The sequence below is a fragment of the Salvelinus fontinalis genome, chromosome 4 (assembly GCF_029448725.1).
Source record: "Salvelinus fontinalis isolate EN_2023a chromosome 4, ASM2944872v1, whole genome shotgun sequence".
Lineage (NCBI taxonomy): Eukaryota > Metazoa > Chordata > Actinopteri > Salmoniformes > Salmonidae > Salvelinus > Salvelinus fontinalis.
In genome coordinates, this window is record NC_074668.1 from 50,175,436 (window position 1) to 50,194,813 (window position 19,378).

The following is a 19,378-nucleotide window of genomic DNA, read 5'->3' on the forward strand; positions in this document are numbered from 1 at the left end:
ACTAATGCTGCGATCATAACAAAGTGAGAAGGTGGTATTTACCACATATGACTGGGGGAAAAAACACTTGAACGCCCCTCCAACTGGTAATTACTAGTGGGAAACTCATCTGCCAACACTGAGCCCTTTTTATTTTTTTACCAACACTGAGCACTGACTTCTCCCACATGCCAACCTCTGATATCACCTACTATGGAAATTACTACAACAACTTTATGACAAGCAATCTATTCATTTGTTTTTTTGAGCACCATAATTTCTTAACAAGCATGATAGTTGTACTTTTGGTTATGGTTGACACTAGGTTGTTAGCCATTAGCCAATCAGCGTTTCTCAACGAGTTCAGAGCATGTGAATGCATCCAACTGGTATTTACAACTTCCCAACTGTAATTACCCCCTTCCCACCTGGTTATGAACGAGCATAAAAACATGTAAATAAGAAACCTCTTTCTTCCATAGCATGAGGCCTTATAATGTAAAGAAGACGTGTCACTGATTTACACCTCTCTAACCCTTTTAGATCTAGGGAGGAGGGGCTATTGGTTGATTTGGATGTCAAGGGACAGAGCAACTACACATAGTATCCATTATATTGACCAGATACTCTAGTAGCCACTCTAACAATGAAAATACATGGTTTAAAAAATAGAGGCATTCGGGAGGGGGCAAGATCAGGTGGGCACATTCTAGCCAATGAGAGAGCATATACTCGCGTGAAAAACAGGCTCAACGGTGGCCATTAGTTACTACAGCCACAAAGTCAAAATAGTCTGTAAAATTCATGAAAACGAAAATGTGATTTTTATTTGAGGTTAGTTTTAGGCATAAGGTTAACAGTGTGATTAAGGTTTAAAAGCACAATTTAAGAAGATCAATTGTGAAAATAGGCGAGGTGTAGGACTTTATGACTGTGGTAACTAATGACGACGAGGCATTACTCCGATAAATGTTTTTTCCTCAAAGTTTACGAGTCCTTAGCTTTATCAGTAAACTCTAAACAACCTAATCATTACGAAACGTATATTCGATCAAATAAGCCACACATGGCAAATAGGCCTTACATTTTTTGTTAACCAAATTCCCTTTCATTGACCTCCATACAAAAACTAAAAAACGACACCTGCTCGAAAAGACATATTTCCGGCCGAGTTATCGCTCTCGCTTCGACTCTTCCTCTTTGCTAACTATATCCAATGTCCCAGAATGCATCAGTTGTGAATATATTATAACGCGAACTACTGACGGTTTGCTGTACTTTATTGGAAATTCACAAACATTTGACTTTCTTTCATGTTGAGAAATTGTGATGATATTTTTGTACTATTCGTTGAATGTAATTATACAAGAAAACGTGGACTTTGTTTCAAAACCAGTTTCTAAAAGACTATGAGCATTCCTCTAATACTTTTGGAACCTTGATCAAGTTTGATCCTTTTGGTTCATAAAATGTGATGATCGGGAGCGTCATAGTCTTTCTGTGACAGGTGTGACCTCATTGTTACGCAATGCACCTCAACCGTCTGATCATGAACCAGGATTTCATTAAATGGTTAAAATAGTGTGATAGGTATTATATTCATTGAAACTGTTTCCTTTAGCATCTTCACAAGGTCATTTGCTGTTGTACTGGGATTGATTTGCTCTTTTCGCACCAAAGTGCGTTCAGCATCTTCACAAGGTCATTTGCTGTTGTACTGGGATTGATTTGCTCTTTTCGCACCAAAGTGCGTTCATCTCCAGGAGACAGAACGCGTCTCCTTCCTGAGGTGGTGTGACGGCTGCGTGGTCACATGGTTTTTATACTTGCGAACTATTGCCTGTACAGATGAACGTGGTACCTTCAGGCATTTGGAAATTGCTCCCAATGATGAACCAGATTTGTGGAGGTCTACAATTTTATTTCTGAAAACTTGGCTGATTTCTTTTAATTTTCCCATAATGTGAAGATAAGAGGCACTGAGTTTGAAGGTTGGCCTTGAAATACATCCACAGGTACATCTCCAATTGACTCAAAGGATGTCAATTAGCCTATCTGAAGCTTCTAAAGTCATGACATAATTTTCTGTAATTTTCCAAGGTGTTTAACGGCACAGTGAAGTTAGTGTATGTAAACATCTGACCCACTGGAATTGTGATACAGTGTGAAAAGTGAAATAATCTGTCTATAGTTTATTAACAAGTTTATTAACAAGAAATTTGTGGAGTGGTTGAAAAACAAGTTTTAATGACTCCAACCTAAGTGTATGTAAACTTGAAATTTCAACTGTATGTTCGGTCACAAGCATTTTAGCTTTCAGTTTATTTCAAGTAATAATTTAAGACTACAAAAATCTATAGGACAACTAGCAGTGGTGGAAAAAGTACTCTATTGTCATACTTGAGTAAAAGTAAAGATACCTTAATAGAAAATAACTCAAGTGAAAGTCACCCAGTAAAATATTACTTGAGTAAAAGTCTAATAGTATTTACTTTTAAATATACTTAAGAACTAAAAGTAAATGGAACTGCGAAAATGTACTTAAGTATCAAAAGTAAAAGTATAAGCCATTTCAAATTCCTTATATTAAGCAAACCAGACGGCACAATTTTCCAGTTATTTTTGTATTGTCGGATAGCCAGCGGCACACTCCAAAACTCAGACATAATTAACCAACAAAGCATTTGTGTTTAGTGAGCCCGCCAGATGAGAAGCAGTAGGGATGACTAGGGATGTTCTCTTGATAAGTGTGAATTGGACCATTTTCATGTCAAAATGTAATTAATACTTTTGGCTGTCATGGGAAAATGTATGGGAAAAAATTATTTAATTATTAAAATTATTTTATTTAGGAATGGAATAAAGTAAAAGTAGCCAAAATATAAATAGTAAAGTACAGATACTCCAAAAAACTACTTAAGTAGCACTTTAAAGTACTTTACACCACTGACAACTAGTGTAAATCTAATAGTGATCAAGACAGGACCCACTAATTTCATTCATACTGACATACATTGATTGGTTGGTTACACAATATTTAGATACTTCAAATACTGCCTGACACCTTTGCAATTTGTCTTCTTACTGAATAAATGGTGAAACATTAGTGGATGGTGTTCTTTGTTTGTATGTAAAGTACCAGTCAAAAGTTTGGACACACCTACTCATTCCAGGGTTTTTCTTTATTTTTTTACTATTTTCTACATTGTAGAATAATAGTGAAGACATCAAAACTATGAAATAACACATATGGAATCACGTAGCAACCAAAAAAGTGTTAAACAAATCAAAATATATTTTATATTTGAGATTCTTCAAAGTAGCCACCCTTTGCCTTGATGACAGTTTTGCACACTCTTGGCATTCTCTCAACCAGCTTCATGAGGTAGTCACCTGGAATGTATTTCATTTAACAGGTGCGCCTTGTTAAAAGTTAATTTGCGGAATTTCTTTCCTTCTTAATGCGTTTGAGCCAATCAGTTGTTATATGACTAGGTAAGGGTGGTATACAGAAGATTGCCCAATTTGGTAAAAGACCGAGTCCATATTATGGCAAGAACAGCTCAAATAAGCAAAGAGAAATGTTAGTCAATCCGGAAAATGTTAAGAACATTTAAAGTTTCTTCAAGTGCAGTCACAAAAACCATCAAACGCTATGATGAAACTGGCTCTCATGAGGACCACCACAGGAAAGGAAGACCCAGAGTTACCTCTGCTGCAGAGGATAAGTTCAGAAATTGCAGCCCAAATAAATGCTTGACAGAGTTCAAGTAACAGACACATATCCACATCAACTGTTCAGAGGAGTCTGCGTGAATCAGGCCTTCATGGTCGAATTGCTGCAAAGACTACTACTAAAGGACACCAATGAGAAGAAGAGACTTGCTTGGGCCAAGAAACACGAGCAATGGACATTAGACCGGTGGAAATCTGTTTTTTGGTCTGATGAGTCCAAATTTGAGATTTTTGGTTCCAACCGCCATGTCTTTGTGAGACGCAGAGTAGGTGAACGGATGATCTCAGCATGTGTGGTTCCCACCGTGAAGCATGGAGGAGGTGTGATGGTGCTTTGCTGGTGACACTGTCTGTGATTAATTTAGAATTCAAGGCACACTTAACCAGCATGGCTACCACAGCATTCTGCAGCGATACGCCACCCCATCTGGTTTGCGCTTAGTGGGACTATCATTTGTTTTTCAACAGGACAATGACCCAACACACCTCCAGGCTGTGTAAGGGCTATTTGACCAAGAAGGAGAGTAATAGAGTGCTGCATCAGATGACCTGGCCTCCATAGTCACCTGACCTCAACCCGATTGAGATGGTTTGGGATGAGTTGGACAGCTGATTGAAAAGGAAGGAAAGGGAAAAGCAGCCAACAAGTGTTCAGCATATGTGGGAACTACATCAAGACTGTTGGAAAAGCATTCCAGGTGAAGCTGGTTGAGAGAATGCCAAGTGTGCAAAGCTGTCATCAAGGCAAAGAGTGGCTACTTTCAAGAATCTCAAATATAAAATATATTTCTATTAGTATAACACTATTTTGGTTACTACGTGATACCATATGTGTTATTTCATAGTTGTGATGTCTTCACTATTATTCTACAGTGTAGAAAATAGTAAAAGAAACACTGGATTGAGTAGGTGTGTCCAAACTTTTGACTGGTACTGTATATGCATGAAACAAGTCTCACTCAGTCATAGCAGAGCAGAATAACAAATGGATTGGCAATATTTTCTTTATATTCCAATGCATGCCCACCTTGGTATTGGGCAGCTGCTATTTGAGAACTCATCTGATTTAGAGTTCAGAGCACAATGCTGTATGTGTAGACTATGCCATATGTATTGGCTAATATGCATATGCAGTTGTCGTTTTTAAATCTCCATTCAATGGAGTTACCTCTTCATACAATCAAGACAATTAGTATTGCATGCGACATATTTCTAGTGTACTCGAAAACAGATACGTATCGTACTTCATTCTGGGAGCTAGCTAGCAATATCTGTTCTTCATCAGACAGCAACTCGCGTTTTCACAAAAGGCTGTGTTTACGTCGTATATATAAGCAGGCCATTGGTTGATTCATCATGACGGGTTGGTACGGGAGTTCTGATTGGTTCCATGTTTAGGCGTTCGGCAAATTTGCCTGAGCGGCCGAGTGTTGAAATATACTTTTTATAGACAAAAATTGCAATTATTGAAGGTGCCAACATATTTTATAGTCATAATATGTTAATGTCACACAAAAAAAAAATCAGCTCCTCCTTTGACGGAGATCGATCAACTTCACGTTTTAAGGCTTCGGCCCACCACCCCGTGAATGTCGTCACACTCCAGTACAGTAGGTGGCGGTGTATGCACTTCACGTTTGCGATCCGGCAATACAAATGTAAAGAAGAAGAATAACGTCCGTTTCCTATTGTTCCATGTGGTAGTACTGAGATAAAACCTAACTACACCTTGCCTGTAAAGTTGTACTATTTGGAGTTGATAAAAAAATATATATTTGAAACAATCGGAGAATTCACAACACTCGTGTGGGGAACTAAAAATGCAGCACGACGATGTAAGTGAAGAGATACTAGCTAGCTGATGTCCGAGACACGACTGTGTCGACGCCACGCGCTAACAAGCGAGCTCTGGACATCAGTTTATTTTACACTTGTAGCTACAATATTGACTTGTGATTATGTATTCACATAGATGATCTAATCTTTCAACGACGAACAATGATACATAAAATGCCAGCTTGTTGGTTGGTTTGCCAGCTAGCTTGATCAATGTGTATTCTGCCATATAACGTTACCTAGCAAACCGGCTAAATTTGCTAGCTGGGTCAATTCCAGGGTGATTGAGTGATGCTGAGACTCAAGATTATTTTCCTTTAAGATATATGTCAAGCAAAAACCGACGATTGTAAAGTAAAACAAGCCATAAAACTATACACAAGGACTGCAGTGAAAAAATTCCACTGAACATTTTGTAAAAATATATTTACTTGAGTAACCGGACGGATGAAAATGATGGCACAAACTGCACATGTACATTTGAAAGTGAAAAATCAGAGTCACTGTTACCGTAGAATTGCCCCTAGTTAGATATTTGGTAGATGGTTTTGGAGGAAAGTGACCAGGTAACTAATCTAACACTTAATTTCTAGGTTATCTGGGATATCATAGGAAACAGAGCGTTCTGTTCCTTTAAAGTCAAGTAAGTTACCCACTGTTGAAGTTTAATCTTTTCACAAGTGTGTGGATGTGGAACCCATTTAGTGCTTTTAACGCCAATCTCATTTGTTGTAGCTATCAAGATGATAAGGTCATTCATTGGTTGTTAACTTACAAAAGGCTGTTTCTGTTGGTCTTTTAACAGGACAAAGGTTCAGAACTTCTGCCGGAATGAATACAATATAACTGGACTTTGTAATAGGTCATCCTGCCCACTAGCAAACAGTCAGTATGCAACTATAAGAGAGGAGAAAGGTAAGTTGTCTCCTGTGAAATAAGTATCAGAAATATTTAGCTACACCTGGGAAGTATGTTTTTAGTAGTTGATAAGGGTATTGATTACAATTCAAATTGAGGTTTAATGTGTCTGCTTACCTTTTTTCTTAGGTCAATGTTTCTTATATATGAAGGTTATTGAGAGGGCAGCCTTCCCTGCCCGGATGTGGGAGAAGGTAAGTGACAATAGAACTAAAGAACTGTCTGTTAAGACATTGGTTTATATTTGATGTCTTTTCTTTAACTTCAACTTTGTCTCGTAGGTGAAACTTAGTAAGAACTATGAGAAGGCTCTGGAACAGATTGACCAGAACTTGATCTATTGGCCCCGTTTCATCAGACACAAATGTAAACAGCGCTTCACCAAGATCACACAGTACCTCATCCGTATCCGCAAGCTCACGCTCAAACGACAGTAAGCATCCAACCTATATACACCATTCCTTTCACACACTCGTAAACTGATCTTTGCGGAAATTAGTTTGGTTTCCTTTAACTTGTATAGTAAATGTTAACTTGTCTTTTTATTTTATTCAAATGACGTGTTAACTGTAAATGTATGATCTTTCAGGAGGAAACTGGTCCCCCTTAGCAGAAAGGTGGAGGCAAGAGAGAAAAGGAAAGAGGTACGTACTTGGTTAAACAGTTCAGTAGTGTTTGGCCCTGGCATTCAACTGTTCTGCTCCAAGGAGTGTTGGTGAATAGACTGTAAGGCATTGGCGATTCAAGAGTTCATGTCAAAGGGTATGGTTTACAAAAATGTAATGTGATCTAAGCATGAGATTCATATTCTATTGTTTTACAGGAAAAGGCCCTGATTGCTGCACAGCTTGATAACGCAATAGAGAAAGAACTGCTGGAGAGACTGAAACAAGGAACGGTAAATACATGATTATGTACAGTGTCAATCACTTCCCAATTTGTCACCTGAAGAATAGTTTCAGACAATGTAAAACTGCATGAGACAAATATGGTATGTTCATAACAGGAGATTGAGTATTAATGTTCTATTTCTTTCAGTATGGCGACATCTACAACTTCCCCATCCATGCCTTTGATAAGGCACTGGAGCACCAGGATGAGGAGAGTGAGACCGACTCAGAGGAGGAGGAGGAGGAGGAGGATGATGAGGTGACAACTGCTCCTTACTTGAGTTTCTATTGAGCAGGGCCCAGATTCACAAAATCTTAAGAAGAAATATCTTAACTGCCATCTGTTCCTTAACTATAGACTTATGAAGAAAGTTAAGCAAAGTTGCTATTCCTCAAAGGTTCTTGGAAATGTTTGTTTCTCTTTAAGCAACAAGTTAAGAAATTAGATTCTTGAAAATAGTTATTGGATATGTTCTTAATTCCAAGGTAGATAAACCCTTGTCTTAAACTCAGGGCAGTGAGAGAATAAGCTCATGAAAGCAATTGAACATGTTTAATTCACTCAAACTTCATCTGAAAGTTTCAGTATTGATCATTTCAAACCCAAGAACATGTTTTAGAACAGTAATCTCAGTAGGAAATATGCTAACATGATTGCCATTGCTTGCTAGATAGGTTGACTAGCAACAAACATCTCAAGATAGTTAAGACATTAAGAAGGTATGAAAATCATTCAATCTTAAGATATTGTTGAGTAATTGCACTTAAGAACTATCTTAAGTTTTTGGACTGGTCCTTGGACTGCAAGTGTTCCTTTCAGCACAACCAATAAGATGCCTCATATTAACCAATAAGATGCCTCATATATTGGGCAGGGTCTGGTGCGGGACATTAGCACTGTTCAAAATGAAACCCAAGTGGGAGGCCCAATGCCATCTGATGTATTTTAATCAAGTGAATGTGTTTGCAGGATGTTGGAAAGAAAGAATTTGTTGCTGAGGATGAAATAGAAGAGAGCGATCTCAGTGACTTTGAGGTAACTTAAAAAAATATAGCATGATCACATCTAAAGATCACTCACATTGACTAATATAGGATGTGATATGCTTTAAGACTAAACATGTCTCCTTTGGAAGGACATGGACAATCTGAAGGCAGGCAGCGATGAACAGGAAGAATCCAGTGAAGATGATGAGTCTGAAGAAGAGATGGAAGAGGAGACTGAGGCCTCAGGCTCCAAAGGAAAGATGCCCCTCAAAGGCGCTGTATTCAAGAAGAAAAGGGCCTACGTGGAGATTGAGTTTGAACAGGAGACGGAGCCTGTCCCCAAAAGCAAGGCAACATAGTCAGACCTCCTCTGACATGGACTCTAGGGCTTTCTTAGTTTGGAAGGTTAACCTGGTTATGTTGTCTGGAAGGATTACTACTGGAAGGCATCAAGCCTTTTGGTTCTTTGAGCTGTCAAGAATGTTTTGCCTAATGGGACTGTACTTCCAGTAATTTGTCAATGTATCACTCCTGGGTGGATTATGAGACGGGGCGTAATCCTGTGATCAAGCTTGACCCCACTAAATTGTCACCCATGTATGCAATTTCAAATAATTTGCTGTCTTAGATTCAGTTTTTCCACCGACAGGTCCTCTTCTGCCCATTTGTTCAAATTAATTAATCTCAATGCCGAGTAGCCTGACAATGTAATGTCTAATGTAATGTCTTCAACCTGGCTGAAAGAAATTACAGTTTCTGCTGTTTGATAAAGAATGACTTGCCAGCTCTCAACCAGTGACGTTTTAATAAATACAGTGGGATCCACTGACGTACAGAATGAAACATGTCAGTTTACTGTATAATAGCACTTGGGTCAGTCTCATATTGCCAGACTACATATAGGGAGATAAAGGTTCTGTCAGCCCTGCTCAATTAACCACCTTCATCTTATCACTGTTCCAGATATCCATAGAGATGTGGGCTTTATTTCCAATGGAGGAATGAACACTAGATATGTCATCTTTGGGCCATTGTGACTGTCTCGATGCATCTCAGGACATAGGTGCTGGTGCAGCTGCTGTCGACATCCTTTAGAAGCATCTGAAGAAGGAATAGTTACCATTAAAATACTGCACAAAAATACAACTATTTCAAAGTTTGACTGATTTCCTTATGAAATTAAGTAGGCCTTAATCTATGGAATACATATTAATCCGTTCATCAGCTGATGAAACATGGGACCAACACATAACAAGTTGTGTTTCTGTTCAGTGTAAGTGGCAATAACTTGCCCCTTTATCTCAGAAGTTCTGGAGCTAAGATTTATATCATACACAACTTGAAATACCATTGTGTTGTTTAAGTGCTCCCTTTATTTTTTTGAGCAGTATATATATACACTGCTCAAAAAAATAAAGGGAACACTTAAACAACACAATGTAACTCCAAGTCAATCACACTTTTGTGAAATCAAACTGTCCACTTAGGAAGCAACACTGATTGACAATAAATTTCACATGCTGTTGTGCAAATGGAATAGACAAAAGGTGGAAATTATAGGCAATTAGCAAGACACCCCCCAAAACAGGAGTGATTCTGCAGGTGGTGACCACAGACCACTTCTCAGTTCCTATGCTTCCTGGCTGATGTTTTGGTCACTTTTGAATGCTGGCGGTGCTCTCACTCTAGTGGTAGCATGAGACGGAGTCTACAACCCACACAAGTGGCTCAGGTAGTGCAGTTCATCCAGGATGGCACATCAATGCGAGCTGTGGCAAAAAGGTTTGCTGTGTCTGTCAGCGTAGTGTCCAGAGCATGCAGGCGCTACCAGGAGACAGGCCAGTACATCAGGAGACGTGGAGGAGGCCGTAGGAGGGCAACAACCCAGCAGCAGGACCGGTACCTCCGCCTTAGTGCAAGGAGGTGCACTGCCAGAGCCCTGCAAAATGACCTCCAGCAGGCCACAAATGTGCATGTGTCAGCATATGGTCTCACAAGGGGTCTGAGGATCTCATCTCGGTACCTAATGGCAGTCAGGCTACCTCTGGCGAGCACATGGAGGGCTGTGCGGCCCCACAAAGAAATGCCACCCCACACCATGACTGACCCATCGCCAAACCGGTCATGCTGGAGGATGTTGCAGGCAGCAGAACGTTCTCCACGGCGTCTCCAGACTCTGTCACGTCTGTCACATGTGCTCATGTGCTCAGTGTGAACCTGCTTTCATCTGTGAAGAGCACAGGGCGCCAGTGGCGAATTTGCCAATCTTGGTGTTCTCTGGCAAATGCCAAACGTCCTGCACGGTGTTGGGCTGGAAGCACAAACCCCACCTGTGGACGTCGGGCCCTCATACCACCCTCATGGAGTCTGTTTCTGACCGTTTGAGCAGACACATGCACATTTGTGGCCTGCTGGAGGTCATTTTGCAGGGCGCTGGCAGTGCACCTCCTTGCACAAAGGCGGAGGTAGCGGTCCTGCTGCTGGGTTGTTGCCCTCCTACGGCCTCCTCCACGTCTCCTGATGTACTGATGTACTGTACTGGTCTCCTGGTAGCGCCTGCATGCTCTGGACACTACGCTGACAGACACAGCAAACCTTTTTGCCACAGTTCGCATTGATGTGCCATCCTGGATGAACTGCACTACCTGAGCCACTTGTGTGGGTTGTAGACTCCGTCTCATGCTACCATTAGAGTGAGAGCACCGCCAGCATTCAAAAGTGACCAAAACATCAGCCAGGAAGCATAGGAACTGAGAAGTGGTCTGTGGTCACCACCTGCAGAATCACTCCTGTTTTGGGGGGTGTCTTGCTAATTGCCTATAATTTCCACCTTTTGTCTATTCCATTTGCACAACAGCATGTGCAATTTATTGTCAATCAGTATTGCTTCCTAAGTGGACAGTTTGATTTCACAGAAGTGTGATTGACTTGGATTTACATTGTGTTTTTTAAGTGTTCCCTTTATTTTTTTGAGCAGTGTATATATACACACACACAAAGTATTCAGACCCCTTGACTTTTCCCACATTTTGTTATGTTACAGCCTTATTCTAAAATGGACTACATTTTTTCTCTCATCAATCTGTACACAATACCCCATAATGACAAGTCATAAACAGGATGGTAGAAATGTTTGCTAATTTATTAAACATAAAACAGATACCTTATTTACATAATAAGCTATCCCTTAGCTATGAGACTTGAAATTGAGCTCAGGTGCATCCTGTTTCCATTGGCCATCTTTGAGATGTTTCTACAACTTGATTGGAGTCCACCTGTGGTAAATTCAATTGATTGGACATGATTTGGAAGACTCTTCCTAGAGCTGGCCGCCCGTCCAAACTGAGCAATCGGGGGAGAAGGGTCTTGGTCAGGGAGGTGACCAAGAACCCAATGGTCACTGACAGAGTTCCTCTGTGGAGATGGGAGAACCTTCCAGAAGGACAACCATCTCTGCAGCACTCCACCAATCAGGCCTTTATGATAGATAGGCCAGGCTGAAGTCACTCCTCAGTAAAAGGCACATGACTGTTAACTCGAAATGACACAACGACAAGGTTCCAGTTGAACAAAGTTTACTATACTATATGAACACACTACAAGTAGACATTACACTCAAGGCTAGGTCCATCAACAACAAGACTTCCTGCCCATGCGCACTCTTGACTGAGTGATAGCCCCGTAATAACAGAAATATAGGGATACTTAAAACATGAACTTAACAATCTCCCCCTTTTAAAAACATCAACAACATAATTAAATGTCCAAGTATTATTCAAGATCCCCATTACAAATGGGTTGTGTGACAGTTTTTATTTGTATTACTCAAGCTGCCACTTTCCATTACTGAGCCTGTAGGAGCAAGAGCCTGTAGGAGCACAAAACCAGATGCTCCTTTTTTAGTCAGACAGTCAGCAAGCTTTTCCTTTGTGGTTGACCGCTGGATTCTCTGTGCTTGAATAAGTTCCTTGATGCTGCTAATCTCAAAGTCTTTTCTCTGACAGACTTGGTTGACTTAACAGCATCAAATAATGAGTAGTTGACAGGGACACAAACTACAGGTAGAAAGTGCCGTTTTGTCCCACCAGTGTTAACCTAGCGAAGCATCACTGAAGACAACTAGTTTCAAAGAGTCATCTTTTCCAACATGCTGAAACTTTAAAGTCACTTTTTGTGATTTCAGTTTACGAACAACTTTGTTTGCCTCATGAATGGTTTGTACAGTGGCGTGTTTTGTGTTAGATGCCAAGTTGCAACCATCAAACCAGGTCTACTCTGTCTCGCAGCCCATAAAATGTGTCCTATCTTTGACCTCAATTTATCAGCTTCAATTCCACATAGAGGGGAATTCCTTTATACGGCTCTTGAAGAATCCATGTGGATGGGTTGAAGATTCTTGATATAGCTCTCCTGTTGCATCAGTATTTTGCCATCAACTGTAATAAACTCTATGCCAACATAACAAAAATGTATGATCAGGCCAACCTAGAAAACAGCTTTGAGGTGTGGAATCACAGTTGAAGCAAAGGTCTGTGAGCCACCCCAGATAAAGTCATCAACATGACAGGCAAGTACTCCAGTCACATTGCAGTCTTGATCAAGCCAATAGAAGACTGCAGGATCCACTTGTGACATTTTTCCACCTGTATTCAGCATTGTTGCCTTGACTTTGTTGTACCAGTAGAGTGATCCATCTGCCAGTCCATACACACACTTTTGAATTTCATACTTCTCATCATCATTATTCCCTGAACTGCTGAGTAACTTCTGAAGTCTGTCAACTGTATCATGTCCAAACTGTTTGTAAAGCTTTTGCAATACTTTGTGCTTTTCTTTAGTGCTCATGTTCTCTGTGACTCTCAGAATCTCCATGTGCTCTGTGTCAGTCAGAATCTCATTTTTGCATGGACTCTGTGAGATGTCTGTCTAAAATGTTTACACAATAGTGGCCTGAGGTAGTAAGTTCAAGAGTCACTGGTTGTTTAGACATCACTGCCTTGTCATTTTTTATGTCTAGTACAGCCTCTGCCTTCTTGAGGGAAGCTTTGCTTAATAGTAAGGGGATATCTGTAGGGACCACCTCTGTTTCAATGTGACACTTAGTCTGACCAATTTTTGCTGGTATCTTAACTCTCTTGGTAGAATGGACAATTCTCCCATCTTCAAATTTGAAAGCTCTTTTGCTTGGTGTGTCAATCATATTTTGTACTTCTTTCATATTTAGTTCACTGACATAGCTATCAAGCCATTTTGCACCACACACTGTCCGTGTACATGCAGTATCAATCACAGCAGATCCTAAGGATTCAACTATAAAAATCTCAGTATCAAATTCATTTGAAAACAGTGTAATGTTACACTGCTCTATCTCTGTGTTTACATTTTCCTCTGTTAGTTTAACTTGTTCATTTTTATGAGGACAGTCTTTAACCCAATGGTAAGTGCTTTGACAAATAGCACATTTCAATCTCCTTCCATATTTTGTCCAAAGGATTTGTGCCGGGAAATGGCGCCCTCTTCTGGTTGTCTTGAGAACGTGACTTGTTGGCGCCTTTTCTCTGCTGCTCCGTGTAATATGCTGCGTCACTCACTTGCATTCCATCTGTTATTGGCGCGACAGACGTCTTTTCACCAAATATTATTTTAGTGCCGACTTCATAGATGCAAAAGTCAGCACAGTACAAGCAGTCAAAGCCAACTGTTTCTCCCTACCATCTAGACAGGCAGTGTCTAGCAACTTGAACGCTAACACTGCATCCGGGAGAACCATGTCGTACTTTCGCATTCTATTGTACCTCTGTTCGAAATCAATGATGTAGTCCGTCATTGCAACTGAAATATCTCTCGTAACACTGTCAAAGTTTGAATATGCCTCGTAGACATGGTCTTTCTCTTCTTTAAGAAATACAGAATCCAGTGCTGTGATCAAAGTTCCCATACCGTCATCCTTGTTCAAATCCTCAACGGATATTTCTAGGGCTGTATCTCTCGCTCTTCCCTCGAGCGATAATACCACCGCAAGTGCTTGCTTTTTCGCGTCCAGATTAGTAACGCGTGTCCAGATTCCAAGTTCATTTTTCCAAATTTCGTACGACCTCTTCTCGTCGAAGCGAGGTGGCACATTGTAGTTAGAAACCATCCTCTGCTACCAATGACACAACGACAAGGTTCCAGTTTAAAAAAGTTTACTATACTATATGAACACACTACAAGTAGCCATTACCCTCAAGGCTAGGTCCATCAACGACAAGACTTCCTGCCCATGCGCACTCTTGACTGAGTGATAGCCCCGTAATAACAGAAATATAGGGATACTTAAAACATAAACTTAACATGACAGCCCGCTTGGAGTTTGCCAAAAGACACCTAAAGACTCTTAGACCATGAGAAACAAGATTCTCTAGTCTGTTGAAACCAAGATTGAACTCTTTGGCCTGAATGCCAAGCGTCACATCTGGAAGAAACCTAGCACCATCTCTACGGTGAAGCATGGTGGTCGCAGCATCGTGCTGTGAGGATATTTTTCAGAGGCAGAGACTGGGAGACTAGTCAGGATCAAGGAAAGATGAACGGAGCAAAGTACATAGATCCTTGATGAAAACCTACTCCAGAGGGCTCAGGACCTCAGACTTGGGCATAGGTTCACTTTCCAACAGGGCAACGACCCTAAGCACACAGCCAAGACAACGCAGGAGTGGCTTCAGGACAAGTCTCTGAATGCCCTTGAGTGGCCCAGCCAGAACCTGGACTTGAACATCTCTGGAGTGACCTGAAAATAGCTGTGAGCGCCGCTCTCCATCCAACCTGACAGAGCTTGAGAGGATCTGCAGAGAAGAATGGGAGAAACTCCCCAACTACAGGTGTGCCAAGCTTGTAGTGTCATACCCAATAAGACTCGATGCTGTAATTGCTGCCAAAGGTGCTTCAACAAAGTACTGAGTGAAGGGTCTGAATACTTACATAAATGTTTTTTAATACAAATTTGCAAAAATAATAAAACAGTTTTTGCTTTGTCATTATAGGGTAGTGTGTTACATTGAGGGGGGAAAAGCAATTTAATCAATTTTAGAAGAAAGCTGTAACATAACAATTTTGAGAAAGGGGTCTGAATACTTAACGAATGCACTGTATATGCAGGACTCGTGGTCCGTATTGACCCAGTTCTGAGTCCGGATCTGTTGAATATGGCTGCTCTAGGGGCTCAAATCAATCCGTATCGCTGAAAATCAGCTTTATAGCTTGATTGAAATGTAAAGGTAATTTTAGGATTGAGCTGACGTATGTAGCGTTTACTGTGAATGCAGTCTCCGCTAGCGCTGAAACGTCGCCTTTAAATACCTAATGCACTTTAGTGCAGCTCTTCATCGAGCCCTAAATCAACTTCTGATTATTGCCAAGTTGTATTCAACAGGTAATATACTTGGAGGTTAAAAGCTGACCCAAGACCCTGAGTGGTACAGCGATACTGTTTTATGCCTACCTTGAGCTTGCCCTGGGTGCAGTGGTCCAGCAGCAGCAGACAATGAGTGGCCTTGGTGACAAGCTCCTCTCTCACTGCTGGGGGTATGGACTCTGTGGACAGGTCACACAGTAGCCTCAACAGACTCTGCACCAGGGCGGAAAGACGGCACTCCATTCTGCAAGTCCAGAGGACACAAACACTCAGCATGACACCAAAAACAGAGATGGGATTTCCATTAGTCTAAGTTATTTGCTGGGAGTAATGACAACCTTGGCCAAGCGATGAGCAGGGTCTTTTCTAAAGCATCCAGGATAGCCAGTCTAGTCTGTTCTTCAGGACCGTCTGAGATCTCTAGATACCCAATGATTACTCTTTCCAATCGTTTCAGATGGCGAACAATGACGATACCCATCCTAACAAAAGAAAAGTACAATCCAAAAGTGAATTTCCTAAATATTGTCTTACATTTTTAAAATGGCATTTACCAGAACCACGAGATCACAACAAATGCAATTTCTCACAGATACTCAGTGTAATAATAGTGTAATGAAAATCCATTCAATTGTTAGCAAGAGGAGATAGACCTCACTTTTCAATTAAGTGTTCCAGAAACTTGGCATAGACACTCCGAAGTGCAAGTTTATGCTCCATTTCCATATGGGTGAGGGTCAGCCGCAGCACCTCGTCATAACGGTTAGGCTTCCTGGGGAGCCCAGTGCAAGCAGGGTCTTTCTCCAACACAGGCAGAAGGTCTATCAGGCATGGAAGGACCACCTGAGCCACAGAGGGGAAGATACAGTATATGGAACAATAGAATACCATGATGTGAATGAGGCTACTTGGTTACCTAGTACATACAAAATGTATTATGAGATGTTGGTCGGTGCATTGTACATACAGAAGCTGTTAATGCCATTGAAAGCCACAGCATTACCTCAATAAGCCGAGGCTCAGATGTGTAGAGGTGGTTGAAGAGGGCATGGTAGAGCACCTGGGCCCTGTTGTACTGACAGAGATCGGCAGCAGGCTGAAGGGGGAAACGTTAATTGAACAGATACACAAAACAACACACAGTTTTACAACCCATTACTGTAGATAACGGCATTATCTGAAAATTCAGAGAGATATAGTACATCTCACCACATTGAGGACAATGTGATTCAGGCAGCGTACTCCCAGCACTTGGTTGTCAGTGCAGTAATCATCCGACATCAGCAGTGAAGGGGGGAAAACCTTCTCCAGATAGTCGGTTAGCCACGGCCGGCCCACCTGCATGAGGATCCAGGCAAATACATGCTTAGAGGCCTGGTTTCGCTTCCAGCTGTCCCTGCAAAACATTATAAACACATTTAGAACATTCACAGCACGGTGCACTGACTGAAAAAATAATGCAAAGGATATTTGGTTTTGAGATTGTGAATGTTGATGAAATATGGTCAACAACGCAGAGGAGGTTAAAGTGTTTGAAATGTTCTGAATAATTTCAACTTGCACTATTTACTAGTAAGTCATTTTGACAGAACTCACCTTTTTAAATCTGACTGCAGGATCTCCAAGATGGAGCCAAGGACTCCTGGTTGGGGCTCTGTGTTGTTCTTCCCAAACAGAAGCTGTGAAGTGGTCTCCCAGTCCCCTGCCTGGACCACTGAGTCCAGGAGGTTAGATGCAGCTGTTCTGGAGGCCTCACTGGTCCATGCCTGCTCTTGCATATGAGTCAACGCAAACACACACAAGAGGGGGGCAAGTGGACCTGTGAGGAAGACCCAGGAGGTGGCTTGGCAGTGGCTGGAAACAGCCTCTCCTCCATTCCCAAGTCTTTGTACCAGGGCTAAGACTACTGAACTCACGACACAGGCTCTGGCCGGGGTGGCCTCAAAGGAACTCTCCGGTAGTGTGCCACTGTCATTGTCACACAATGGCAAAGCAGCATACAGTGTCAGGGAGTTCACAAAGTCTACATACTCCCTTGTCAAGTCTGTGCTCTGATTGCTGCAACACTCAGAAAAAAGCCAGTGTCTGTCCCCCAGTCTGAATAGCTGCTCCACAATATGAAGGATTGCTCCACTTTGTTCTGTGGTGAGCCCTGGTGCCTTGAGTTTCTCCTGGACATGAAGCAGGACCTTAGCCACTGGACGAGAGAGCAGCGTATCAGGTTCTGCTGGGGAATGTCCCTCTTCAGGAGCCTTACCTTGTTGTAGGTCTTGCAGCATATGGGATATTTCAAAGTCCATCTTTGAAATATCTGTTTGGTGATGGAATTATGTTGTTTTTGTGACAATAAAACATAGAAGACGTGCATGCAATATTAATGGGACAGCTCACAATTCTGACCCAGCACAAAAGCATACCTTATTGTAGATGTGTGCTATCTAAAAAAATATCACGCTTATCCGTAAAAGTTATGGTTGAACCTGTCAACTAGCTAGCTAAAGTTAGCCGTTTACGATGGGACCACATGGACTAACAAGCTAGCTACCTAGACATACTCTAAAAACCTGCGTTAAACTAAAGCTATCCCCCGTTGAGTGATACTTTATAACCATTCGTATTCATAGCTGTAGTATTAATAGCAGAGGGACTCTTGATTTGCAGCTTATGATTTGACGAAGGGCGAGACCGCGACAATATACTTCCTGGAATGAGAGAAGTAGGCGGAGCTTCTCTGGCTCATGCTATAACAGATAGGTGCACCCCATACAGAAACAAAAGGTCGATATAATCGAGAACAATCATCAGTAATCACGCGATATTAATCAGACAGCGGGGCGCCGTCTGGTCCACTAGTTGGTCAGAAGGTTCAAATCAACGTTTCATACATTAATTTGCGAGTAGACAAAAAGCATCAACCACGAAGTGTTGCCAACTAATTTTCAGGGGAAGTTGCTCGAGGCAGGTCAATTTGTTGCTAAAAGTTGCTAAATGACGTTGTGACGTCTCTGCGTGAAGACGTAATAACGTAAAATCGCATCATTACGTAGAATACGCAATAATGCAATAATGTTACTCAAATTGACTGGCCATCTCTGCAAAAAATATGATTTGACATTTGCTAGTTTAGATTTGTTTGTTTATTATCACATATTTTTATTTGTAAAAGTAATACAAACACAACACATTTTATATGATCAGATATTTTTATTTTATTGAACAATTACACATTACACAATATTGAACAATTACATTTAATTTATTTTCTTTTTAACTAGTAAACCTACACATTCTGAACAATTATAAACTCAGCAAAAAAAGAAACGTCCCTTTTTCAGGAACCTGTCTTTCAAAGATAATTCGTAAAAATCCAAATAACTTCACAGATCTTCACAGGGTTTTAACACTGTTTCCCATGCTTGTTCAATGAACCATAAACAATTCATGAACGCGCACCTGTGGAACGGTCATTAAGACACTAACAGCTTACAGACGGTAGGCGATTAAGGTCACAGTTATGAAAACTTAGGACACTAAAGAGGCCTTTCTACTGACTCTGAAAAACACCAAAAGAAAGATGCCCAGGGTCCCTGCTCATCTGCGTGAACGTGCCTTAGGCATGCTGCAAGGAGGCATGAGGACT

General features: G+C 41.1%; 2 protein-coding genes and 1 non-coding gene across 3 annotated transcripts; 2 read left to right on the top strand and 1 right to left on the bottom strand.

The window, feature by feature from the left end:
• Window positions 1–1,430: 1,430 nt before the first annotated feature.
• Window positions 1,431–1,528, top strand: LOC129854663 (small nucleolar RNA U13). The gene has a single exon (XR_008759368.1). It is a non-coding gene; the product is annotated as a small nucleolar RNA U13 (small nucleolar RNA).
• Window positions 1,529–5,355: 3,827 nt separating this feature from the next.
• Window positions 5,356–9,188, top strand: mak16 (MAK16 homolog (S. cerevisiae)). The gene is made up of 10 exons (XM_055920480.1): window positions 5,356–5,549; window positions 6,144–6,193; window positions 6,356–6,465; window positions 6,598–6,662; window positions 6,750–6,901; window positions 7,058–7,112; window positions 7,292–7,366; window positions 7,507–7,617; window positions 8,329–8,394; window positions 8,495–9,188. The coding sequence occupies exons 1-10, from the start codon at window positions 5,535–5,537 to the stop codon at window positions 8,702–8,704; spliced, it is 909 nt and encodes a 302-aa protein (XP_055776455.1). The 5' UTR covers window positions 5,356–5,534; the 3' UTR covers window positions 8,705–9,188.
• Window positions 9,132–18,728, bottom strand: tti2 (TELO2 interacting protein 2). The gene is made up of 7 exons (XM_055920479.1): window positions 17,335–18,728; window positions 16,948–17,134; window positions 16,742–16,834; window positions 16,397–16,581; window positions 16,077–16,220; window positions 15,826–15,982; window positions 9,132–9,446 (listed from the first exon to the last, which is right to left on the bottom strand). The coding sequence occupies exons 1-7, from the start codon at window positions 18,036–18,038 to the stop codon at window positions 9,363–9,365; spliced, it is 1,554 nt and encodes a 517-aa protein (XP_055776454.1). The 5' UTR covers window positions 18,039–18,728; the 3' UTR covers window positions 9,132–9,362.
• Between the last annotated feature and the right edge of the window lie 650 nt (window positions 18,729–19,378).